This window comes from Delphinus delphis, chromosome 18, assembly GCF_949987515.2.
Source record: "Delphinus delphis chromosome 18, mDelDel1.2, whole genome shotgun sequence".
Lineage (NCBI taxonomy): Eukaryota > Metazoa > Chordata > Mammalia > Artiodactyla > Delphinidae > Delphinus > Delphinus delphis.
Window position 1 is genome coordinate 48,602,179 of NC_082700.1, and position 27,239 is coordinate 48,629,417.

At 38.3% G+C, this 27,239-nt stretch overlaps 1 protein-coding gene across 1 annotated transcript in view; it reads right to left on the minus strand.

Annotated features, from left to right (window-relative positions):
* Positions 1-27,239, minus strand: part of TBC1D4 (TBC1 domain family member 4) — an 88,591-nt gene that overhangs the window by 39,636 nt on the left and 21,716 nt on the right. Inside the window, exons 6-10 of the mRNA XM_059995632.1 lie at positions 24,454-24,545; positions 24,061-24,171; positions 18,391-18,510; positions 11,065-11,139; positions 9,516-9,742 (exon numbers count right to left, since the gene is read on the minus strand). Of these exons, the coding sequence (XP_059851615.1) occupies positions 9,516-9,742; positions 11,065-11,139; positions 18,391-18,510; positions 24,061-24,171; positions 24,454-24,545 (625 nt within the window). The remainder of the gene's footprint in view (positions 1-9,515; positions 9,743-11,064; positions 11,140-18,390; positions 18,511-24,060; positions 24,172-24,453; positions 24,546-27,239) is intronic.

Below are 27,239 nucleotides of genomic sequence, written 5' to 3' on the forward strand. Positions count from 1 at the left end.
AGGCCAAACAGTGTGCTACTAAATAACCAAGAGATCACTGAAGAAATCAAAGAAGAAATTTTAAAATACATAGAAACAAATGACAATGAAAACACGATGACCCAAAACCTATGGGGCACAGCAAAAGCAGTTCTAAGAGGGAAGTTTATAGCAATACAATCTCACCTCAAGAAACAAGAAAAATCACAAATAAACAATCCAACCCTACACTGAAAACAACTGGAGTAAGAAGAACAAAGAAAACCTAAAGTCAGTAGAAGGAAAGAAACCATAAAGATCAAAGTAGAAAAAAATGAAACAGAAATGAAGAAAACAGTAGCAAAGATCAATAAAATGAAAAGCTGGTTCTTTGAGAAAATAAACAAAATTGATAAACCCTCAGCCAGACTTATCAAGAAAAAAAGGGAGAGGGCACAAATCAATAAAATTAGAAATGAAAAAGGAGAAATCATAATTGACTGCAGAAATACAAAGGATTATAAGAGACTACTACAAACAACTCTATGCCAATAAAATGGACAACAACAAAGAAATGGACAAATTCTTGGAAAGTACAATTTTCCAAGACTGAACAAGGAAGAATTAGAAAATACAAACAGACCTATCACAAGTAATGAAATTGAAGCTGTAAATAAAAATCTTCCAACAAACAGAAGTCCATGACCAGATGGCTTCACAGGCAAATTCAATCAAACATTGAGAGAACAGCTAACACTGATCCTTCTCAAACTCTTCCAAAAAATTGCAGAGGGAGAAACACTCCCAAATTCATTCTGCGAAGCCACTATCACACTGATACTAAAACCAGAGAAAGTTATCACAAAAAAAGAAAATTATACAACAATATCACTGATGAACATAGATGCAAAAATCCTGAACAAGATACTAGCAAACAGAATCCAACAGCACATTAAAAGGATCATACACCATGATCTACTGGGATTTACCCCAGAGATGCATGGATTCTTCAATATATGCAAATCAATCAATATGATACACCACATTAACAAATTAAGGAATAAAAACTATATGATCATCCCAATATATGCAGAAAAAGCTGTTGACAAAATTCAACACCCATTTATGATAAAAACTCTCCAGAAAATGAGCATAGAGGGAACGTCCCTCAAAATAATAAAGGCCATATAGGACAAACCCACAGCAAGCATCCTACTCAATGGTGAAAACCTGAAAGCATTTCCTCTAAGATCAGGAAAAAGACAAGGATGTCCACTCTCTCCACTCTTATTCAACATAGTTTTGGAAGTCCTAGCCACAGCAATCAGAGAAGAAAAAGAAATAAAAAGAATACAGGGCTCCCCTGGTGGCACAGTGGTTAAGAATCCACCTGCCAATACAGGGGTCACGAGTTCAAGCCCTGATCTGGGAAGATCCCACAGGCTGTGGAGCAACTAAGCCCGTGTGCCACAATTACTGAGCCTGTGCTACAGAGCCCACAAGCCACAACTACTGAGCCCGTGTGCTGCAACTACTGAAGCCTGTGCACCTAGAGCCTGTGCTCCACAAGAGAAGTCACCGAAAGGAGAAGCCTGCATGCCACAACTAGAGAAAGACTGTGCACAGCAACAAAGACCCAACGCAGCCAAAAATAAAAATAAATTTTAAAAAAAGAATACAGGGGCTTCCCTGGTGGCACAGTGGTTGGGAGTCCGCCTGCTGATGCAGGGGGCGTGGATTCGTGCCCTGGTCTGGGAGGATCCCGCGTGCCACAGAGTGGCTGGGCCCGTGGGCCGTGGCTGCTGGGCCTGCGCGTCCGGAGCCTGTGCTCTGCGGCGGGAGAGGCCACAGCATTGAGAGGCCCGCATACAGCAAAAAGAAAAAAAAAAAAGAATACAAATTGGAAAAGAAGAAGTAAAACTGTCACTGTTTGCCGATAACATGATATTGTACATAATAAATCCTAAAGATGCCACCAGAAAACTACTAGAACTAATCAATGAATTTGGTAAGGTTGCAGGATACAAAATTAATGCACAGAAATCTGTGGCATTCCTATACACCAACAATGAAAAATCAGAACGAGAAATTAAGGAAACACTCCCACTTAACACTGAAACAAAAAGAATAAAATACCTAGGAATAAACCTGCCTAAAGAGGCAAAAGACTTGTACTCAGAAAACTATAAAACACTGACGAAAGAAATCAAAGATGACATAAACAGATGGAGAAATATACCATGTTCTTGTACTGGAAAAATCAATATTGTGAAAATGACTATACTACCCAAAGCAATCTATAGATTCATTGCAATCTCTATCAAACTACCAATGGCATTCTTCACAGAATTAGAACAAAAAATTTTACAATTTGTATGGAAACACAAAGGACCCCGAATAGCCAAAGCCACCTTGAGAAAGAAAAACGGAGCTGGAGGAATCAGGCTCCCTGACTTCAAACTATACCATAAAGCTACAGTAATCAAGACAATATGGTGTTGGCACAAAAACAGAAATACAGATCAATAGTACAGGATAGAAGGCCCAGAGATAAACCCATGCATACATGGGCACCTAATTTACGACAAAGGAGGCAAGAACATACAATGGAGAAAAGACAGCCTCTTCAATAAGTGGTGCTGGGAAAACTGGACAGCTACATGTAGAAGAATGAAATTAGAACACTACCTAACACCATACATAAAAATAAACTCCAAATGGATTAAAGACTTAAATGTAAGACCAGACACTATAAAACTCTTAGAGGAAAACAGAGGAAAAACACCCTTTGATATAAGCCACAGCAAGATCTTTTCTGACCCATCTCCTAAAGTAACGGAAATAAAAACAAAAATAAACAAATGGGACCCAATGAAACTTAAAAGCTTTTGCACAGCAAAGGAAACCATCAACAAGACAAAAAGACAACCCTCAGAATGGGAGAAAATATTTGCAAACGAAACAACAGACAAAGGATTAATCTCCAAAATATACAAACAGCTTATGGAGCGCAATATCTAAAAAACAAACAATCCAGTTAAAAAATGGGTGGAAGACCTAAGCAGACATTTCACCAAGGAAGACATACAGATGGCCAAGAGGCACATGAAAACATGCTCAACATCACTAATTATTAGAGAAATACAAATCAAAACTACAATGAGGTATCACCTCATACTGGTCAGAATGGCCATTATCAAAAAATCTAGAAACAATAAACGCTGGAAAGGGTGTGGAGAAAAGGGAACCCTCCTGCACTGTTGGTGGGAATGCAAATTGATACAGCCACTATGGAAAACAGTATGGAGGTTCCTTAAAAAACTACAAATAGAACTACCATATGACCCAGCAATCCCAGTACTGGGCATATACCCTGAGAAAACCATAATTCAAAAAGACACATGTACCACAATGCTCACTGCAGCTCTATTTACAATAGCCAGGACATGGAAGCTAAGTGTCCATCGACAGTTGAATGGATAAAGATGTGGCACATATATACAATGGAATATTACTCAGCCATAAAAAGAAATGAAATTGAGTTATTTGTAGTGAGGTGGATGGACCTAGAGTCTGTCATACAGAGTGAAGTAAGTCAGAAAGAGAAAAACAAATACCATATGCTAACGCATATATATGGAATCTAAAAAAAAAAAAATGGTACTGATGAATCTAGTGGCAGGGCAGGAATAAAGAGGTAGACATAGAGAATGGACTTGAGGACATGGGGTGGGAGGGCAAAGCTGGGGCAAAGTGATAGTAGCATCCACATGTACACACTACCAAATGTAAAATAGTTGGCTGGTGGGAAGCAGCAGCATAGCACAGGGAGATTGGCTGGGTGCTTTGTGACCACCTAGAGGGGTGGGATAGGGAGGGTGGGAGGGAGGCTCAAGAGGGAGGGGATATGGGGACATGTGTATGCATATTGCTGATTTGCTTTGTTGTGCAACAGAAACTAACACAGTATTGTGAATCAATTATACTGCAATAAAGATCTATTAAAAAAATTACATACCTTACTTGACTATGACTATTTAGAGATCCACTCTATGCATCTAATAAGATATGAGTTACCCAAGTGAAAAGAAAATTATATTTCATAGTTTTATGGACCTCCTTTCTATTCTGAATAGTTCTAGGTATCATGGTAATTGTGTGCATATGATGTTTTCTCTGAAACCAGTAATAATGAGAGATGTAGAGTTCAGAAATTGCTGACATAAAACCACACTCTTGAATATCCTCATTCTTAGGAAATTCACACTAAAGTATTCAGAGTAAAAGGACATGATATCTGCAACCTACTCACAAATGGCTTAGAATAAAAAAATATATGCATATATATATATATGTATGTATGTATGTATACATGTAAACAGACTGATAAAGCAAATGTTAAAAGTTGATGAATCTGGAGAAAGAGTTAGCAGTTCTCCATAATATTTTTGCAACTCTCCTGTAAATTTGGAATCGTTTCACAATACCAATTTTTTAAAAACTCTCTCCAAGATTCTAACTAGTAAATTTATGTCTAAGTGACTTACTAATTGAAATAAATCTATTAAGAGTGAATTTTGTCCAATAATTTTACTACTGTGTAGATAGTCATCAATAATGCATGGGTATGTACCACTATAGGCATGTAAAATAATATCCAGGAAGAGTACACTTTAAAACCCAAAAGACTAGAAATAACCCACATGTCCACTGGCAAATGAATGCACTGTGATATAGTAAATGAAATACTATCCAGCAATAAAAATGAATGAACTGAAGTGCACATAAAAATAGGAATGAATCTCATAAATTAATTTAGGTGAAGGAAGCCAGATATAAAAGAATTTATGCTGTATCATTCCATTTATAGAAAGTTCAAAACCAGGCAACACTAAACTATGGTATTTGAGGTCAGGATGTGGGGTAGAGATTGGCTGGGAAAATGTGAGGAGCTGAAGGTGTGCTGGTAGCATTCCATGTATTGACTGGGTTGGGGTGATGTGGGATGCTCACTCTGTGATAATCCGTGGAGCTGGATGCTCACGATTAGCGTACTTTTTTTTTTTTTCCGGTATAGTTTTTAGTGATTAGCGTACTTTTTAATGAAAAATGTTAAGTGTCTTTTTGGTTTATTGATTCTATGCTGTCAAATTACAAAGCAGCATACAAAAAGTAAACAAAAACATGCCAAAAATTGATCTCTGATTTTTAGAACTTCTCAGAGACAAGAGAACACTACAAAGTACAGAAAATACGATGATTTTTGATGATCCTATAAATTTAAAAGTTCTCCACATGTTTAAATATAGCATTTCAAATAAGATCACTGCAAAGTTAATTTTTTTTCAATACAAAACTAAATATTTGGGCTTCCCTGGTGGCGCAGTGGTTGAGAGTCCGCCTGCTGATGCAGGGGACACGGGTTCATGCCCTGGTCCGGGAAGATCCCACATACCGCGGAGCGGCTGGACCTGTGGGCCATGGCCGCTGAGCCTGCGTGTCCGGAGCCTGTGCTCCGCAATGGGAGAGGCCACAGCAGTGAGAGGTCCGCGTACCACACACACACACAAAAAGCAACAACTAAATATTTGTCCTCTGACCTCAATATCCTCTTATTAGAATGAGGTACAGAAGGCTTAAGGGATGCTAGGCACAAGAATGATACATACATCTAGGCAGAAACTACCGAAGATGAACATATAACCATACATTAAAAACTATAAATAATCTTTTTTTTAAAAGTCACTGCTTTTGTACTCTATAACTTATTCACAGCTAGTCTTTGACCTTCTTATGACTGTTCCTAATTGTCACCTCAGGCATGGTTCTATTTCTGGAAGGAAACAGGGATTCTCCAGATGCTCACTGTAACATAACAACAGGAAATTGCAGATGGGTGTCATTGAAAGCACCGTATTCTTAATAAGTAGTACTATGGAGATGAGGCAAACTGACATTTTTATATGTGTACATCCTCAGTTCTCTAAATTCATTGCATATTCCATATACATTATGCTATTTTTATGGCTATCTTCTTTTACATCTTCTCCCATAAGGTTGTCGCTGAAAAACTCTTTAAAATTGTCTTCATCAACTTTCTTCGCTAGCAATTCAATGTTTCAACATAATTTTGTACTAATTCAGAGGAAGGTTCAGATTCAAAATTTTATTAATCCAATATTAATCATCTTTCTTGGGATGAAAAAAATGGACACACATGGACAAAAGATATTCAGGGATAATTCAAGGGTTATTCTAATTTAACTAGTTACTGTGGGTTACCTAATTATATGCTAACTTTTTGGATTCCCTAAGTCTAAAAGAAAGGAGGTCAAAAGAATACCCAAGAAGATTTTAGTGGCACTCAGGCTAGTTGATAGCATGTATTCCTCTCCCTGACTGCAAAAATTGCCAATTATCGAACAATAGAAACAACCCAAATATCCATCAGCAAGAGAGTGGATAAATTCTGGTGTATTAAATGGAATACTATACAGCAATAGAAATGAATGGCTCAAGCTACACATAAAAATAGGAATGAGGGCTTCCCTGGTGGCGCAGTGGTTGAGAGTCCGCCTGCCGATGCAGGGGACACGGGTTCGTGCCCCGGTCCAGGAAGATCCCACATGCCGCAGAGCGGCTGGGCCCGTGAGCCACTGCCGCTGAGCCTGCGCGTCCGGAGCCTGTTGCTCCACAAGGGGAGAGGCCACAACAGGGAGAGGCCCATGTACCGCAAAAAAAAAAAAAAAAAAAAAAAGGAATGAATCTCAGAAGCTTCTAAGCCAACAACAACCCCTTGAGAAGAATTCCCAAGTTAATCCACCCCATTCCAAAGGCTAGAATATCCCACTGAGAATTTGCATGATCAGTAAGATTTCATAATTTCAAAAAATTTTAAAGGCAATTCTTAAAAAATCACTATATTTAATTTTGTGTAGCTATAAGAGCAAGGAATAAGATTGAATAGGCTACACGTTTTCGATTCTGGGGACAAAAAACAAAGCAAAATCAAATATCTACAAGATTCAAGAGCTCCCTCATGTTGTCTGAAAGAGTTGCTATCGACATGATCCTCTACCCATTATGTGTCTTACACTGAGATTCAGAAAAGAAGGTCTATGTCATTGAAAAAATCAGAGAAACGTCTAGGAAATATTCTATATACTTAAAAATAAAGATATATCATATCCATTACTTTAGCTTAGTTGTTTAAATCAGTGGCTTTTGGGTTCCATAAGATATGTCCAGAGAAGCTAAGAACAAAAGGCCTGATCAGGGGAGGTTTGCTTAGTATGTGTTAGCACCAGGTCTTGCCCCAAACAAAACAAGGCTTAGACTCTGGGGCCAAAGGCAAAGAAACACACAAACAGTACCAAAAAAATAATCCCTAAAGTAAGATAATCATGTCATCAAAAAGCTCTGAAACACTGGTTTTAAAAGTTTTCTTCAAATTAATTGGAAATGAAACCAATATATTAGAAACAGGTTAGAACAAGCACAACATACGGATGCATTCATGTCACTCTAAAGTTAATTAGCCACTTCTAAGTAACATATCAGTATATCACTGCAGAAAATGTTGCTTTGCAAACAAAGGACACTGATCTCACCTGATTTCATTTTCATACTGTGGGGACAGTCTACCTGAATTCTGGTAAAAGCTTTTCAGGAAAGAGGGGGCAGTGACGGAAGGGGCAGAGAAGGAAGTGTGAAGACTTGGAAGACTGGAGGAAGAATTACTCTCCTTGTGCATGCGCCGAACTGATGAAAAGATGCTGGGTACAGAAAATACAGCAAATTTGTCTTAATTTACATTTTGGCACAATCTTCATTCACTATGAAATAGCATATACACAGGTTCTCGCTATTAATGTAATCAGGGCTGAATTTATATGGAAAAAAACTTATATGCATGCAGTTCTCTATTAGATGACTGTGACCTAGTTCATTGTCCACAAACTGAATTCCTCATCTATGCAGCGTGTCTAAGCATATGTGTTTGTCTCTAAAAAGCTCTTAACAATTTTCGGACAAAAAGTGTTTGTTTTGACACGCAAAAGATACTTCAAGGGGGAAAAGTAGGAAAGCACAAATAATTACAGGAAACAAGTTCCAGAAGGAAAAACTGATTATCAGTAGTTCAAAGACTTAATTATTTTAAAGATATAAACCCTTCTAAAAATTTAAGAACAACATGTTTGGTTGTTGTAAGTCATTGTAATCATAATACCTTTGGCTTAACAAACGTTAATGTCCATGTTCTTTTCTTGCAGCCTGTGGAATTGTGCAGCCATGGTTTTATCTGAATCCCTAAATCTACAAAGTTTTTTTCCCAGAAGATTCTTTTCATAGCAAGTTTTTACCATGATATAAATAGCATCTTTTCATATGGACAGAAATTCTTTGAGCATATACTTTATGAAATGTGGAAAACATAAGGAAAAACAGACATCATTAATAGTTTAAAATAATTAATGTTTTAAATTCTTGAAAATAATTTTTCCTGGAAAAAGAGACTTAATGTCTTGGGTAAATATAAATGATCATTAAAAATTTTCATATATACATGAATACTTAATCCTTTTTCATAAAAGAAAATCTGAGGATAATTAGTTCTATTAATTTACTTTATTTTTATATATCCTAAATGTTTTATTTTTTAATATCAAATTATTCAAAAAACAACAATCAGCATTCAATTGCATCCTTAAAAGAAATGCTGGTAAATTTGATAACAACTAATATAAAAATTAATCTTCTTTTTACTTAGAGTTCTGTTTTTGTTTTTGTTTTTTCTCTCTGACTGGAACCCCTATCAGACCGTTTCCTGAACCAAACTCATAGGTAACGAAGAAAAACAAAATTAGTTCTAGGATATAAATTCTGATTTGTACTACACGGTAAGAAGTATAATCATTCTACAATTCCAAATTTACCCCCTTTATTATCTCTTACCAAATGCCAAATGATTTTGTTAAATATTTTTTAAATACCATGCAAGATAGTTTCTAATGGATACCTCCTGTCAATTATGGTATATGTATTCTTCTTTGTAAACATCACTTTATTCTAGATAAAATTTTTAACAATTTTCACATTTGGCTTTAATTTATTATGAAATAAAACACAGCCAATTTTTACCTCATGTATAAAGGTAATGTAGGTGATTTTTTTAACCCCTGTGCTTACAGGAAGTTCTGCTATGTTATCTGCAAATTTGCTGACTGTTTCATGAAAGCCATCGTCAAAGAGACACTGAGGAACATGCGTTGTCAGAGGTTTTTCAGACAAAACAACTGCCTGATATCTTGTTTTCTCCATTTTTCTGGGCAAAAAAAAATATATTTCCATCCAAAATGCTTTAACTCTTCTCTTTCGGGGTGCCTTAAAGCTTGCCTGTTTCCCTTAGTAACGAAGGTTTTTATAATTCCATTTATTTTTCTGAAAACTAAATGTTGGCTACAGCATGAAGTCACAATAACTCTTGACTCCACGGTGGTCAGAAGAGAGTGACAGGAGAATTTTGTTCCAGCTTCTGGAGAGAGGTTTGGACTCACCTGCACTGTTCGCTGGAGCTATGCCTCAGAAGAGGGGAGCGAAGCCCGTGAGCCTTCCCATCCTGTAAATTCAGCTTTCTCTTCGTGCTGGAAGGTGGGTGGCTGAACGTGTGGGCCCGTCTTCGAAACTGCGGGGAGTCGGAATCCTCTTCAGGGAACGTCTGCCAAGCTGAGGACAGTGGGGAAGCTGGTGGGGTCCCTGGCGGGGAGTCTCCTGGGGAGCAGTCCTGAAACGCAAGAAGTCAGGCCTTTCTTTCCTACACCGATCATGGCAGACCTGCTCAGAAGCAGAGCTCAACCGTGACAGGGTGCCTCTTCTTCCTCCTGAGTCATGACAAACTGTTGTAGCTTTTTTTTGTTTTTTGTTTTTTTTTACTCAAACCACGCTGAAGGCTGATCACTATCGCCACAACCCATTTCTTCTGATAAGCAGCTGTAAGACAGCATCCGTAAAGGTAGGCCAGAAAGTGAAAGGGATGATAAGAAGAGGTATTCTTTCCCCTAACCCTTTGTGGTAAAATGCTCTACAGCTACTGTACTGTTCTCACTGTTGCCAGAAAGATGAAAAGAAATCCTGACTGAAAGAGGGTGGAGTCTGTATTTACGTATCTACTGATTTCCGTGACATATCGGTTGCATGTTTCCTGTACTGTCAAAACAATATCACAACGCTTAAGTGTCCAAGTCTCACGGCAAAGATTTCAGGAAAATAAAATAAAGCCTGTTAAGTATCTTCCCTCACCATGGATGCTTCTATCTAACTACGTGTTCCCTGAGGTAAAAATGTTTTAAAAGACACGAAAAACAGGAAATGAATGAAAAGTGAGCTATGCCAGAATGCCTCTCATATTGCATGGGTAGACATCATAAATCTTTCAATTTAGACAAGTATGCTGTTTATACTTTCCAGAACAGGCTCCACTGTTGAAATGTTTAGCTTGATAAACTTTGGTTAGGGCTAATCGACTCATAACTGGACTAAGTCCTCAATTCTACCAACAGAAAGTTTAGTGAACATATTTTAATATTTTTCCATTAAAAAAAATAGGTTGCATTTGCCTCAGGTTACATGTTACAGGAAACAGGAAACCAAACCTACTGAGAATTGTCTATGAGATAAAGAAGAGCCTAATGTTGCAGTTAAAAGGGTTAAATATGGGGGAGGGGGAAGTAATAAGAGGAGAGAAAAAAAGATAAAAAGATCACTGTATAAGTGCAATAATCATACGGCTCCTTTTTCTATGGCCCTGGATCAACAGTTGCTCAAATATTGTCCCCAAAGTATACTATCTCCAAACAGTAAAAAGCCTGACAGAGCAGAGTCAGACAGCAAGGGATGTGTTCTGTCCCAGCAAGAGAAATCCTCAGTTGAATAAAGAGCAACATGCTAATAGCCAGAATCTTCTTTAAAATAATAAAGGCTCAAATAGTTACTTTTTAGAAGTCATAAAGAGTTCATAACAAAATAACTAAGCACGCATATTATCATATTAGTGTTGGTTTTTACCAAGTTGCAATAGTAGGCAAAAAGGAAGCTCTGCTTAGATACCTTCTCTGAAGCAACACTGTTGGATCGTTCAAAGCTGTCCACACTTCCAAGCCGACCTCTCATTCTGTTAGCTCCCTGAGTGAAGAGAATAAAATTCAATCATTCACAGGGTTTGAATTTTTACTTGAAAACTATAAAAGGCAGTTGCCTCTTCATGTCAGCATTACATTGATCCTTTTGGGGTTCAATCAAATTTGTTGGCAGTATTAACAGCCATTCCAGCATGGCAAAGCGAACTGTCTGCAATCTACTTCCATTAGTTCTAAATCATCCATTAGATAACCAGATATTCAGACCGAGCTTACTGAAGTGACTTTGGTTACAAAGTCAAATATTATTCACCCATAACATCAGTGAGAGTCCCATGAACTTGGTGTCACATACAGATAAACACCCATGTGGAAAGTACAGCACAAAAAACCACAACAGTTATAAAAGAAAATGGTTTAATACATACAACCTCCCTACAACCTAGATCATAATTTACATTATAGGATTATAATAAACACAGGTTTAAAAAAGAAAACTGCATCCTAAAATGTATGGATTTAGCTTCATTCATTATTCCATAATGCAAAACTACTTCAATAAAGTCTCTCTAGAAGATTAGACAAAAGTCCGCTTCAATAATGGTGAATTGGTTCTCAATTTTCTTTTCACACAGTTCTTTGGTGATGATCTAAGTAAATAACCAAAGGGATCATCTCATCTATTTCTCTCTATACTTCATGTAGGAAGAAACTGAAGCCAAGTATTGAAGGAAAGAAGATGGAAAGGCTGGTTAGGAACCACATCACACAGAAGGTCTTAAGAGACAAAATACAGACTAAGATGTTCTATATAACTCTAAAACACATGGGAAAGTTCTAAAAAGAATAACTAGAAATACGTCAAGTCAGTGTGACAGTGACTCTCCACAATGAAAAAACGCACAACATTTTTATAGCACTTTACAATTTTAAAGTGTGTCTCCAAACACTTCTTGGGTTTAATGGGGGGGGGGGGTTAAGTTTCATTTTAATTTTTAATCAAAGTAATACCTACACAAAGTTTCAAAAGTCAAACTGTGCTACCAAACTTATGATGTTAAGTGGCAATCACCAGCCCGCTCCTTCACATGCTGAATCCCATTCCCCAAAAGCAAACACTTGAAATTACTTATATCAATGCTTCTGTTATTCTACTTACATTCCTATTCCTTAATCTTTCCATTTTAGGCACTATCCATTGACTTCCTACTCTGGAAGATGAGACTTTAGGATTCTCACTTCATTACCCATCCCCATACACACTTCTCTCTTCCCCTCTTCTCTCAGTAGAGTTATACCACGTGTTGGTTAAACCAATGTTTTGTGCTTAGATTTTTACAACCTTGTAAATACTGTTTGCACCTGAGCTACATATTTTACTACTAATACAACTCACATCTTGTGCAATTTGTTCTTCATAGAGTTAACAACTACCTCAGTAATCACCAGTTTATTACTACTACTAATTTATTTATCATTAATCTATTACCAATAAATCTCAATATGGTCAAACATTACATAATCCATTAATTGCATATTTCTTTCTTTGAGTACCCATTTTGGAGATCTCTGTCTTCCTGCCCCAGTCTGGACTGGTAGCAATTTAGGTTTGCTGAATAGATGTTTCCAGTATTATTCTTCACCATCAACCTAGAGATTTCCTTTGATGCTATTCTATGTTGGAATTTCTGCTTCTTTGAGCCCATGTCTTCCTCTTTTTTAGTTTACTTCCTCATTTTGGTGGAACATATACTCCAGGTGCTTTCTGAGAACAGGAGACTTGGAAGTAAATTATTTTTTCATTTACATGTCTGTAAGTGTCTTTTTTCTATGCTTATATTTTATTAATAGTTAGGCTGAATATACAATTCTGCCTGGAAACGTGCCTTCAGAATATGTAAACATTGCTCAACTGTCTTTCGGTACAAAAGTCGAATGTCATTGTGATTCCTGAGCTGTATGTGTGCCCTGCTATTTCTCTCTGGAACAGAATCTAAGTCAGTCTTTCTATTGTGCATCTTCAGAGCCCATTACACTTTGAAACATGTCCATCAGCTCTAAGAAAACTTTTAAATGATTTCTTTGAAAATTTCTGCATGCATTTTCTTTCTGGAATGCCTACCATTTGGCTTTTGGATCTCCAGATAACTTTTAACCTCGTTCTCTTATTTTCTTTTTCTTTGTCATTTTGCTTTACTTTCCAGAAGTTGTTGGAAAGTTGTTTGCTTTACTTTCCAAAGTTGTTTTTTTTCAACACTAGTTTCCTAGCCTTCTACTGAATTTTTCTTTTTATGTCCACCGTCAGAAAGTTGTAGGAGTTCTTTCCTGTTCTCCATGGACTCTTATATTTATGGTATCCTACCTTGTTTCATAGAAGCAATATTTATTCTTATCTATGTATATCAATTATAGTTTTCTATTTCCGGTGGCTCCCTAAATAACAACTATATCAATCATAAAACAAATAGCTGCATCTATACTACTGAATGCTTACCACGTGCCATGTACTATGTTAAATATTTTACCATGCATTACCCCCTGCATTCCCACAACAATTCTAATGAAGTAGGTATAGTTTTTTGGTTTAACTTTACAGATAAGGAGACTGAAATTCTTACAGATTAGGTTGCCAATGTTTACACAGTTAAAGGACAGAGGAGCAATTTGAATTCAGGGAGTACAACTTTAAAGTGAAGTTCTTGAGCTCTCACTCCATACTACCTCCTGAAGAGAGAGCTTTGTGAAAAGTAGAATTACAAATAAAACCAATTAACCTACATTGGTTAAGGGTTATTTTGCAAATGTCCCAGAACTTGATGAAGGCTCTTTCAGTTCTTCAGTTCTATACTATAACCTGACATACTTCCAGCAATAAACCATACATTTAGCTGATAAATTACTGGGTTCGCGTGTGTGGAAAAGAAAAATGGGCCACGTTGCTTTCTGTTATTTTTTAGCTTTTACTTACATGTCAACCTGCCTGGTTATCTCAGACAGGTTATTTGGTCACAATAGAGAAAGCAGTCAGATGGATATCAAACAACTTCCATCATTAGAAAAACACTTAGATGACACATATTACTCATAGGAGTGTTTTATCCATGAGTTTTTCTTACACACAAAGAAAAATAAACCTACTTTAAAATTATACTCTACCAAAATCATTAATTCACACACTTCAACAAGTGAGGACAATGGCTATTACTCTGAAGAGAAAGTGAAATGAGGACTTACTCTTCTTTTTTTTATAAATTTATTTATTTTTGGCTGTGTTGGGTCTTCGCGGCTGTGTGGAGGCTTTCTCTAGCTATGGTGAGCGGGGGCTACTCTTCATTGGGGTGCGCGGGTTTCTCACTGCGGTGGCTTCTCTTGTCGCGGAGCATGGGCTCTAGGCGCACGGGCTTCAGCAGTTGTGGCTCGAGGGCTCTAGAGCGCAGGCTCAGTAGTTGTGGCGCACAGGATTAGTTGCTCCACAGCATGTGGCATCTTCCAGGATCAGGGCTCGAACCCGTGTCTCCTGCATTGGCAGGCGGATTCTTGATCACTGCACCGCCAGGGAAGTCCCTTGATGACCGTTTTCTAATGACTTACACTTTATATTAGTGAATATTTCTCTTTTAGAACTATAAACATATATTAATAAGTATATTAGGAAATGTTCCTCTTTTGGAAAGCTTCAATTTAAGAAAAAGCAACAGGGACTTCCCTGGTGGTGCAGTGGTTAAGAATCCACCTGCAAATGCAGGCGACACGGGTTCGAGCCCTGGTCTGGGAAGATCCCACATGCTGTAGAGCAACTAAGCCCATGCGTCACAACTACTGAGCCTACGAGCCATGTCTACTGAAGCCCGCATGCCTAGAGCCCATGCTCCGCAATGAGAAGCCTGCACACAGTAACAAAGAGTAGCCCCCGCTCACCGCAACTGGAGAAAGCCTGCGCACAGCAACGAAGACCCAACGCAGCCAAAATAAATTAATTAATCAATTTTTTTAAAAAAAAAGAAAAAGCAACAAACAACCAGAATACAAGACTCTGTCTTTTCACCTTTGCGCAGATAGCTTTTTCAGTTTAACTATATTATGATTTGGTAATGCATGTGTCAAGCCTTTTGCCTTGGACCCACTTTTTAATTGCTAATGAGCTAAGCTTTAAAGCATTTTAAAAATGTATCCTGTTTCATAAACAACTATAGTTAGTTAAATAAAATATTCTGACTTTTAAAAATAGCAGCAGTTATGAGCCAAACTATGAGTGGAGTGTCAATTTTCTCCTATGTCACTCAGAGAGAAAAAAATAAACTGACAAGTTTCAGAAGTACGCAAAAACCCTTTACTATGTAACCTTTGATACAACATGGGTAGCTGCCAACCTTCTCAAGAAGTCCATTCTGCTGCATATGGTGCAAGTAAGACCTTGTTAGGCCTAAGACCTTGTTAGGTCACATAATTTGTGGTACTTACCAGCACTTTGGGACACAAAAGCTACAGTATCCACCTTGACCAAAACAGGTTGGCAGTGCCCTTGCTGAAAAGTCATTACAGCCATACAAAGCTATGTAAGCAGTACTTCAAAGTCAGCCGTGCACGTACTGTGCAGAATGCCAAGGTACTCAGTGGGATAAAGAGCGTCACACTCTAAATACCCTCGTGTCCTTTTATAAATGACAGAGGTTTCAGAGCTTACCACTGCTGTATGTACCAGCTCATACCTACAGTGTGATATTTTCCTAATATACTGACATTACACCCTCACGGTAATACGACCTAAGCAGGTATGAGTATGCCCGTTTCACAAGTGGGGAAACAATGGCTTAGAAAAGGTAAATAATTTGTAAATAAAGGTAAATAAATATAAAACCTGCTAGGGCCAGATCTGGAAATCGGATCCTCTGACCACCTACGTAAACGATCTTTCCACTAAAATTCTCACTGAACACCATAGGAGAGAAGGAGAAAAGGAGGGAGGGAAGGAATGAGCGAGAAAGAAAGAACATAACTGATTTATAAATTTTGAAGATGAGGAGGTAGGAAAAGTTTATGGAAAGTTGCATTAACACACTTCCGACAAATCTTCTAGAGGCTCTTTTCCTAAATTCTGTTTTCTGCTAATAAAATAATAGCATTGTCAAATGACCATGCTTGCTGCAAGGCTCTTGTTAGAATTAACAAGAATCTCAATCATCAACAGAAATTACCCATAAAAGTATTTTGAGTTCTAGCAAAGAAATAAAAATAAGAACACCAGACATCACAAGTCACTGTGTCCCAATGTACTACTGCACTTGACTTTCTTGCTTTTAACACTTTTGAAGATAACAGGTAGTTATTTTGTAGACTGTATCTCAATGTGGGTTTGTTGACGTTTCCTCAAGATTAGATTCAGGTACTGCCCCTTTGGCAGGAATACCACAGAAGTGCCACTGTGTTCTTTGTATCAGTGGCACAGGATTTCAATTTGTGCCATTGCTGAAGATGTTCAATTTGATCATTTGATTAAGGTGGTGCCTGCCAGCTGTTTCCACTGTAAAGTTACTGTTTTCCCCTTTGTACTTAATAGGTATTAATTCTACCCAGTAAATATCCTGAGCATGATCAAATTTCCAATGTATTAATTTATTTTTCCTATCAGAATAGACTTATAGTTTCCTATCTTAGACAACAAGTCACTATCTGTTGCTATCATTTATTTTGATACTCATTGTCTCAGATGTCACCAGTGGAAGCCCTTCAAGGTTTTTATGTCTTTGTGACATCCTGTTACCTTTCTTTGAGTATTCCCTTACTACCTAGAACACCACGATGCTCTGGACTTACCTTCTACATTCCCTACAGTTCTGGAACTAGCCATTTCTCCCAGGATCATGGTTCCTTCTTAAAGAATGAGATATAGAAACCAAAATCTGAGTGCCAGGGCTTCCCTGGTGGCGCAGTGGTTGAGAGTCCGCCTGCCGATGCAGGGGACACGGGTTCATGCCCCGGTCTGGGAAGATCCCACATGCCGCGGAGCGGCTGGGCCCGTAAGCCATGGCCGCTGAGCCTACGCGCCCAGAGCCTGTGCTCCGCAATGGGAGAGGCCGCAACAGTGAGAGGCCTGCATACCGCAAAAAAATAAAAAATAAGAAAAAAATCTGAGTGCCAGACCTAAAATCTGGGTCATCCAACCAGGCTTAATTTATTATCTGGCATGTATAGGAAAGCTGTTCTCAGCTCCTATCAGTGGACAAAGTCAGGGACCGTAGGTACACATTTACTGACACACGCATATATTAACACATATACATTACATAGAACATAATACATGTAATTCTATTGCTCAAAATAGAAAACCAAGATTCCATACTGCTACCTCTGAGTTGAATCCAACAACACAGAACTCATTCTAATTTCCTCCCCTTTCATATTTGTAATTCCCTTCTTCCAGAATCCCACTATCCTTAAACATTTACATATTTGATCAGTTCCCTGTGTGTAACCCACCTCCACAATTGACACCTCACACTCTCCTCACGCCACTCAGGCTCCAGCCTCCCCACCCATGGGCGCCATCCTTGTATTGGGCGCCTTGAATGCTTTCTCCCCTCCACTCTGGCTCTGAGCCATCCCTCTGCAGGATGTCCTCTTCACCGGCTCTCACTCCACTTCCAGAAACCAGGTTGTCCCCGTAGGCTGACACCCTCCTCACCGCACTCTGGTGTCCACATGCTGCACTGGGTCACCCCCATACAGAGCAACCCATACAGGCTCTGTTCCCCTGTGCTGAGCCACTGTGGCTTCCCTGCCTTACAGACCCGAGACATCTACATTGCTGTGTCTCGTCTAATAGCGTTAGGAGTGAATTGCTCAGGAAGGGGAAAATGAAGAGGAAGAGAAATAATTTTGCTTATTTTTAAACAGAATATATAAATTCACTGAATGGAATACACGCATGTCTGTTAACTTATACTAACTATTTTCAGCATTCCCTATCAGCTCCTAGAAATAAGTGAAAGAAGGGCTTCTTTATAACTTTATGTGGCAAATGATAAAAAGTTCTTAAAGGATTGGCCATCAATATTCTATTATTTCCCCTTTCCTATACATATATCTCAACTGCTCAAATTCAGATATCAGAGGCACCGGAATAAATCTAGATCTGAAAATGAGACTTTTGTTGAGAGATTATTTTAAATAAGTGTTAACTAACTTAAAGTTATCTTAAATTTTTTTTAAAGGAAATGTTCGGTGAGCCAGTTGAGAATGAAGCAGTTAGAAAACACAGACATAATTAATACCTTAAAGAGCCTCAGTTTAATCTTACCCTTGAGAAGATATTTTCCAGGGAGCTAGTTAAGGATCTCTTAGCTTTATTTTTCAGAATGTCAAGTTTGAACCTTCCACTGCTTGTCGCATTTTCTGGGATTGTACTATTTGAAATAGTCTATGGAAAGAAAAACATACATTTTAGGTTGGAAATACTCAAGGTTAAATGAAGCTTTAAAGACAGGCTTATGGCTAAGCCACTAAAAAGCATGCGAATTCTTCTGTAGCTCTATTAAGAAGTAATAATTTAGGTTCCACATCGTGAGCACACAGATTGTAAGCAAAAGAGATTAATTTTTAATATTGTAAGCAATAAAAAAGACAGAAATAAGATCTTTCCTTTATGTCTTTCCTTTCTGCTAATATATTCCTGCTGCATTTAACAAAAACTAAACTTGAGATGCCCATTTTTACTGCTGTTATTTTGATTAACAGCTATAACCATCCCTTTCCAAGTTACATACTTTATATCCAAATTACCGAGGAAAACACAAAAAATTGGTTTCAAAGAACAAAGCATCTTCTAGTAAAGCTGGATTCTGCTAATGCCTTTGTTATAATTCCATTTTCATTTGTGAGTGGGTCATTTATCTTTTCAATCGACAAGTATTCACTGATAGTACTGAACTGTACGAGAATCTACAATGTGTCCACTATATGAGGTTCTCCAAATATTTTATCTTATATAGAGATAAAAAGCTACTATGTATATTGCATGGTTCTTAGTGCCAGGAAGCTTCCAAGAGAGAAAACTCATCCTTTGCTTGGGGAGGAAATACGTTCACTCGTAGCATTGACACAAAGCAACGCATAAGAATCAAATATGGAACCATGGGTTATGGGTCTCAATGGTCAGGAAGAAAAGGATACATGGGATTCAGACAGGCAGAAAAAAGGAGGTGAAGACTTTCCCAACACTGGGGATGGTGCTGGCAAAATCATAAAGGCTGGGATGCTCACGGGACAGGGTGTCAGTACAGGTGTTTGACTAAAACAGAGGGAAGTAGTGGAAAGTGGGAAAGTGAAGCTGGAGATAAAACCTTGAATGGTCTTAAGTGCTGGGTAATTAGGAAGAATCACTGATCACAATTTACAAGCAGAGGGGCATCACTGTGAAACTAATGTTTTGGGAAGATTTATGTGAAAGGACTGTTCAAAAAATCACCTAAAGGACTGGGAAATCAGAGACTGGAAGATCAGATTGAAGGCTTCAGGACAGTCTACGCAGGAGGCAATAGAGGTCCATACTGGAGCTGGCTCCACGTGGCCATCTAAGGAGTTACTGATAAAAGAAACATGATCACGATCAAAAAGGAAAGAAAACAATAGATAGAGATGTGAGCTGGACTGGGCTCGGGCTGTGTATAAGGACTGGGTTGACTCATCATTCTAAGGCTTTGAGATGAATGACACAACGAAAACAGGGAAATTGTGTTGGCACTTAGCACAATGCCTGACATAGCAGCTACTCAGTGAATACCAGGTGAATAAATGGAAGGAAGAAAGGAAAAGAGGGAGCAAGGGAGGGAAAGAGAGAGAGGCAGGGAGGAACTTAAGTATACTGACAGGAAAACATACACAATTTGTTAAAATCTCCTCTGTGATCTTGACCGCCCTTCGTCATATAGAAAATGCATATCACTCCTCACATACTGCCTTCGGCCTTCTGGTCAACATGACTATCACCACCAACGACTGATTTAATCAAAGCCATGAACAGATTTTAGTCTTTATGTTTCTTTTTTTTTTTTTTAACAAGATCTACTTTATTTTTTTTTTACATCTTTATTGGATTATAATTGCTTTACAATGGTGTGTTAGTTTCTGCTTTATAACAAAGTGAATCAGTTATACATATACATATGTTCCCATATCTCTTCCCTCTTTCGTCTCCCTCCCTCCCACCCTCCCTATCCCACCCCTCCAGGAGGTCACAAAGCACCGAGCTGATCTCCCTCTGCTATGCGGCTGCTTCCCACTAGCTATCTACCTTACATTTAGTAGTGTATATATGTCCATGCCTCTCTCTCACTTTGTCACAGCTTACCCTTCCCGTTCCCCATATCCTCAAGTCCATTCTCTAGTAGGTCTGTGTCTTTATTCCTGTCTTACCCCTAGGTTCTTCATGACATTTTTTTTTCTTAAATTCCATACATATGTGTTAGTGTACGGTATTTGTCTTTCTCTTTCTGACTTACTTCACTCTGTATGACAGATTCCTTATGTTTCTTGACCTTCCTATGTCATTGGACATTGTTGATCTTCTTGCTTGAACTCTTCTCCTACCTTGGTCATTCACCATAATAAATCTTTCTACCTCATTATTCCCTTTCAGTATTTATCACTGGCTCCATTTTAATTCACTCATTGCCTGAAATGTGGGTGCTCCTCAGAACACCCTCCTTCGACTTCAAATCTGTGACGAAGTTCATAGTCTTCCACATTTATAATGTCAGCTCAAATTCTATGAGCACCAAATCCATTATTCTAATTAAATCTCACACTTCCAAAATTGAATTCTTATTTCTTATTTCCATCTTTCGCCCCGCTCTTGCCTTCTTTCTGTATTTCCTAGCTATTACATCTAATTCCTCCAAATCTGAAACCTTGAAGTGTCTCCCAGCAAGCCCCTCTCTCTTCCTAAACATATCTATCCAATCAGTCACTAAGTCCTAAGGATCATGCCTCCCAAATTGCTCTTGACTCAGTCCCTCCCTCACATCTCCAGGGCTCCAGTTTACCCTCTCCCTGAGACAAAATACATTTTTCAAGACGGAATCATTCAATCTATTTATGTCCCAGTGTTATCTCTTGTCTGGTACATACTTGTATCTCTGTGCCAATCACACCATATTCCATATTTTAATTCATCTGATTGCATGTTGGTTTCTTCTTACAGTTAGAGCTGTCATTATTCATCTCTGTTGCCTAGTACATAGTATGCACTTGATAAACGAATCACTTCTCACGTATTCTATTACCAAGGTCTCCTAATTTGAGAATGTGACTTCAGTCCTAACACTGTCAACCTCCTTACCCAACCAGCCACACATCTGATCCTCTCACGCTCTTACCTGAAGTCGTTTAGTGACAAAGTTTGATCTAGCACTTAAGGCTATTCATCATCCCACTGCTGCCTAGCCTTCCAGCCTTATTTCCCCATAATTCCCATGCAAACTCTAAAAAAAACAGTATGTCCTTGAAGGGCCTCCAAGCAGTATGTTCACTCATGGTTACAAAGTTACCACTTAACTTTGCACTTAATGTTCCTTTCTTAAAACACAATTCCTTGGGAATGTAAATTGATACATCCACTATGGAGAACAGTATGGAGATTCCTTAAAAAACTAAAAATAGAACTACCATACGACCCAGCAATCCCACTACTGGGCATATACCCTGAGAAAACCATAATTCAAAAAGAGTCATGTACCACAATGTTCATTGCCGCTCTATTTACAATAGCCAGGACATGGAAGCAACCTAAGTGTCCATCGACAGATGAATGGATAAAGAAGATGTGGCACACATATACAATGGAATATTAGCCATAAAAAGAAATGAAATTGAGTTATTTGTAGCAAGGTGGATGGACCTAGAGTCTGTCATACGGAGTGAAGTAAGTCAGAAAGAGAAAAACAAATACCATACGCTAACACATATATATGGACTCTAAAAAAAAAATGGTTCTGAAGAGCCTGGGACAGGACAGGAATAAAGATGCAGATGTAGAGAATGGACTTGAGGACATGGGGAGTGGGAAGGGTAAGCTGGGGCGAAGGGAGAGAGTGGCATGGACATATATACACTACCAAATGTAAAATCTATAGCTAGTGGGAAGCAGCCATATAGCACAGGGAGGTCAACTTGGTGCTTTGTGACCACCTAGAGGGGTGGGATAGGGAGGGTGGAAGGGAGACCCAAGAGGGAAGAGATATGGGGATATGTGTATATGTATATGTATAGCTGATTTACTTTGTTATAAAGCAGAAACTAACACACCATTGTAAAGCAATTTTACTCCAATAAAGATGTTAAAAAAAAAACCCACACAATTCTTCAACTGTTCTGATTAGAAAGCTTTATCTCCCCTAAAACTCCAGCTCCACCCCCCACAAAAATCTCTTCCTCTTGAATTCTTTCATTCTTTCCTCTATCCTTACTCTTCATTCCAGCTCCAAAGCAAACATGTAGCTACTTCTGTGTTCACTGAACATTCTTTTAAAAAGCCATATTGTTATACATGTACTACAATGTTCATTGCCGCACAATTTACAATAGCCAGGACATGGAAGCAACCTAAGTGTCCATTGACAGATGAATGGATAAAGAAGATGTGGCACATATAAACAGTGGAATATTACTCAGCCACAAAAATGAATGAAATTGAGTTATTTGTAGTGAGGTGGATGGACCTAGAGTCTGTCATACAGAGTGAAGTAGGTCAGAAAGAGAAAAACAAATAGTAAGCTAATGCACATATAGCTTTTTATTTAAAAAAAAAAAAACAGTATTGATGAACCTAGTGGCAGGGCAGGAATAAAGATGCAGACGTAGAGAATGGACTTGAGGATGTGGCGGGGAAGGGGAAGCTGGGACGAAGTGAGAGAGTAGCACTGACATATATACACTACCAAATGTACAAAGGATGGCTAATGGGAAGCTGCTGCACAGCACAGGGAGATCAGCTGGATGCTTTGTGAAGACCTAGAGGGGTGGGATGGGGAGGGTGGGAGGGAGGCTCAAGAGGGAGGGGATATGGGGATATATGTATACATATATGATTCACTTTGTTGTACAGCAGAAACTAACACAACATTGTAAAGCAATTATACTTCAATAAAGATATAAAAAAATAAAATAAAATAAAACTAATAGGAATTTTAAAAAGCCATCTTGTTGCCTCTCTTATATGTATCTATTTATGTTTGCATTCCCTTTTGGATTATTTGGGCTCTTCTCTGTAGGCTACGTCATTATTCACGTCTCTTTTGTCACCATTATCACATAGATTGATTCATAGAAGGTCCTCTAGAAGTGCTTGTACAATAAATAATTAAGGAATCACTTATCACACGATATGTGGTTTGTTCTGAATAGAGTGACATTAAGACATAACCTGAATTAGTGTTATCAAGAGGTAAATATGTCATGATTTCTTTAGATGTTGCTGCCAGTGGTCTTGCTTTACCTACATGCAGCTGGGAACACATTCTAAACCACGTGCACAAAAATATCATCCCTTTGTTTGCAGCCAGGGTAGCCGTTTCCATGACATTACTGCTTCTTTGCATGTTTGCTCTTTACCACTCAAGGCTATGTAAGTTTTTAATGAAATAAGATGTTCATGTGAATTTGAAATAAAATAATGGATTAATATTACTAAAAATGTATGTTCATTCTAAATCATGAGCATTTATTAATACTGGTTTTCTACCAAAACTCACAATTTTTTTTACATTTTAAAATCATTACTATTTTATCTCAATGTGCCAATGTTTGCTACAGTTTCCTATAAAACTTCTAAAATGCTGGGGGGAAAAAAGACTATTAGGGCTTAGCCCTAAAGATGAGAAGACAAAGGAAAGAAACTCCTTTTACATCTTCTGTGATATTTTGACTGAGTATATGAAAAAACCAAAAATAGGTCAACTAGAAAACATCTCACCGATGGGCCTTCCCCAATGTGTACGTGTGTCCTCTGCTTGGCTTCGCACAGCTGCCTCAGATGTAAAATCACAAGTTCGTTTTCCTCCTGGTCATTGACTGCCTTCATCTTCTGTTGAACAGACAGACGGAGAGCACATTATGGCAACACAGCTTTCACTGTTTTACTTTACCCTCATTTCGTTTTGTCTGTCTGGCAGACAAACGTAAGTAAAGCGAAGCATTTAGCTGCTCTTAGAAACAAAAGTAACAGTGGCATTGTAGTAACTATCCAACAGTGCAGTAGTATATCTATCTTTAACGTCAGATAGAGAAATGGAAAAAGGAACTCACAGAAACAGGGTCCAATTCTCATTCCTTATACCTTACTTGTGAGGACTATCAATAATGTTACCTGAACGCGTTCAAAGATGTCAGCTTGCTCATTATCTGTGAGGGACGAGAGATGCCTCTGTATTACCAGCTTGGCTCTTGGCGGATACAGACCTAAGGGAAATGATGCGGATTGGTGTTAAACAGATTCTAGCCACAGAGATCAAAATGTGTATGTATGTGTATATATATATATATTTATATATATGTATGTGTGTGTGTATATATATATATATATATATATATGTATATATAAAATGCACTGCAGCTTGTCCCTTCACCAGCAGGCTCTGAAGTTAAATCTTTTCAAGGAGATGTGTTCCTGCCTATGACAGACCTTGGAACACTACAATAAAATGATTAAAACAAAATGGAAAACCTCCTCACCAAAATCAATAGCCCTCGTCAGTAATCTTGAAGTCACACTTATTAACAAAAAATGTATACATGATACCAAATCAACAGCATAACCAGATACCATTGAATATACTAACAAACTTAGCCACCCTAGAAACTCATAGGTGAATACTAGCCTTGGCCAAAATCTCTAAGCTTAAAACTTGACATTTAAAAAAGAAAGAATAGCTACTAATATTAAAAAGTAGAGCTAGAGCTTACACAGGAAGCTCTCCCCCTCATACAGGTCTTGGTAATAAAACCAAGGCATCATTAGTTTTTGTTTGTTTGTTTTTGCGGTACACAGGCCTCTCACTGCTGTGGCCTCTCCCGTTGCGGAGCACAGCCTCCGGACGCGCAGGCTCAGCGGCCATGGCTCACGGGCCCAGCCGCTCCGCGACACGCGGGATCCTCCCGGACCGGGGCACGAACCCGTGTCCCCTGCATCAGCAGGCGGACTCCCAACCCCTACTCCACCAGGGAAGCCCTTATTAGTTTTTAGTGACATTTTTTAGTGTTACTATTTTCCCAATAAATTGTTTACCTCTTTATACCATATTATTTATATATCTAGTGTACTTCTGCATATAATTTATATTAAGTCCTTGGGCAAAAATTTTTTCCATGAAAACATTTTTGTTTTTATAAATTTTTTAAAAAGGGAAATGTAATTCATATTTACAAGGATTCACCGGACCATCCATTTTTAAGGAACAGATCTCCTTTACATAGTTAGGGACCACTTATACTACTGTTACCGTACTTTGATTAGAAAGAGGATATCTAGCCACGTATAGTATTTAATGACTGTTATAGGTAGACTGTACTTTAAAATCCCTAGGAGAGATTCACCTCAAAATATGCATTGTTTTAAAAGAACGAGAATTCATTTCATGATGGTTAGAACGTGTAGAGTGCCACCACTGGGTCTATTTTAAACCACTGTGCAGAAAGAAGAAAAACTTCTGAAAACTTCTCAGCTCTACCTTTCTTTGTGCAATGTACAATAAAATGCTGTGAAAATCTCTGTGACCACGTACAGAAACACTAAAATTCATTTTGACGGTGTGATGCCACTCACTACCACAATTTATTATTTGCTGGCAAAGCCTCCTTAATAGGTTCCTTAGGCAATATATTAAGAAACTGATTCACATGATTGTTTTTGTTTTGTTTTATGTTGTTTAATATTCCAGCATGTTATTAGCATGTGTAGGAGGATAAAAGATTAAAAAGAGGAGAAGTAAAGAGGGTCCTTATTTGAAGTAGGTAACTAAATCTATGGCCCAGGAAGTTTCTTTAGTCCTTTATTTCAGGGGAGGAATTGCAAACAGCTTATTTGTAAATTATGCATGCCCCCTACTCCGCCTTGCATCTGATTTGCCTTTCTTCTTCCCCACTGTTTAGAGTCACTGGTGAGTGAATTAACCGATCCTGAGAGGTAAGGATACTATTTAGCCCTCATGCACGTTATTGCAGGAAAACCTGACTGAGGGTAATTGATCCACCTCTACAGTGCTCAACATCCCTTTAGTTTCACATTCTGAGGACTGGTCCTTGAGAGATGGTCCCCTTAGACACTGTCTCCTGGATTCACTTTGGTCCCCCAACATGGCTGGTGCTTTTCTTCCTGGTCTAAATGACAAGGCTCCCTTGACACAGGGATAGATGATTAGGACTCAACATGAGCATATGCATCTTTTCCCTTTCTTTTTTTTTTTCAGTAGAGAAAGAACTCCTTATTAATGCAGCCAAAGGTATTGACAGGTGAGTCAATGACATGAGTAAGTAATATGAAATACAAATATCTAGATACTTCTAAATATCTCTAAATATCTTTCTCACTTTCTCTTCCCGTGAATTTGTGTTGAATCTGAATGTGGTCCTTTTTCCAGCTTTATACTTTGTACTTAAGCCTAACACAAGTTTAGAATTCACACTGTTATCTTACCCAGATGAAAACAACTCTTTGGGAAACACTGATGCCAAGGCTTCAAGACAGCTTGGTCCTGAAAATCCTGGCTTTCTGATATTCTTTCAGAGAGAACATCAAGTTGCTTTGGAAACAGATGGAACAAGTTCAAATCCTGGTTCTGCCCCTCCTAAGCGATAAGGATGTGGCCGTTATTACCCACTGTGTGTCTCGGCGCCTGTTTCCTCATCAGTAAAATGAGGATTCAAAACACTACCCATCTTGTGGGATTTCAGTATGGTTTAAGTGGGCTAATATATGGAAAACACAACAGGGCCGAGACACAGTAAGTCTTATGGGAGCAACTGCATTATTGCTATTCCTTTCATTCTTACTATCAGAACACTGCCCTATCTTACAGCTCTCTTCGCCCGATGTCAAAGGCAAGGGTAAAACAATCATATCAGAAGGTGTTATCTAAGGCCTTAGGAAAAGAAGCC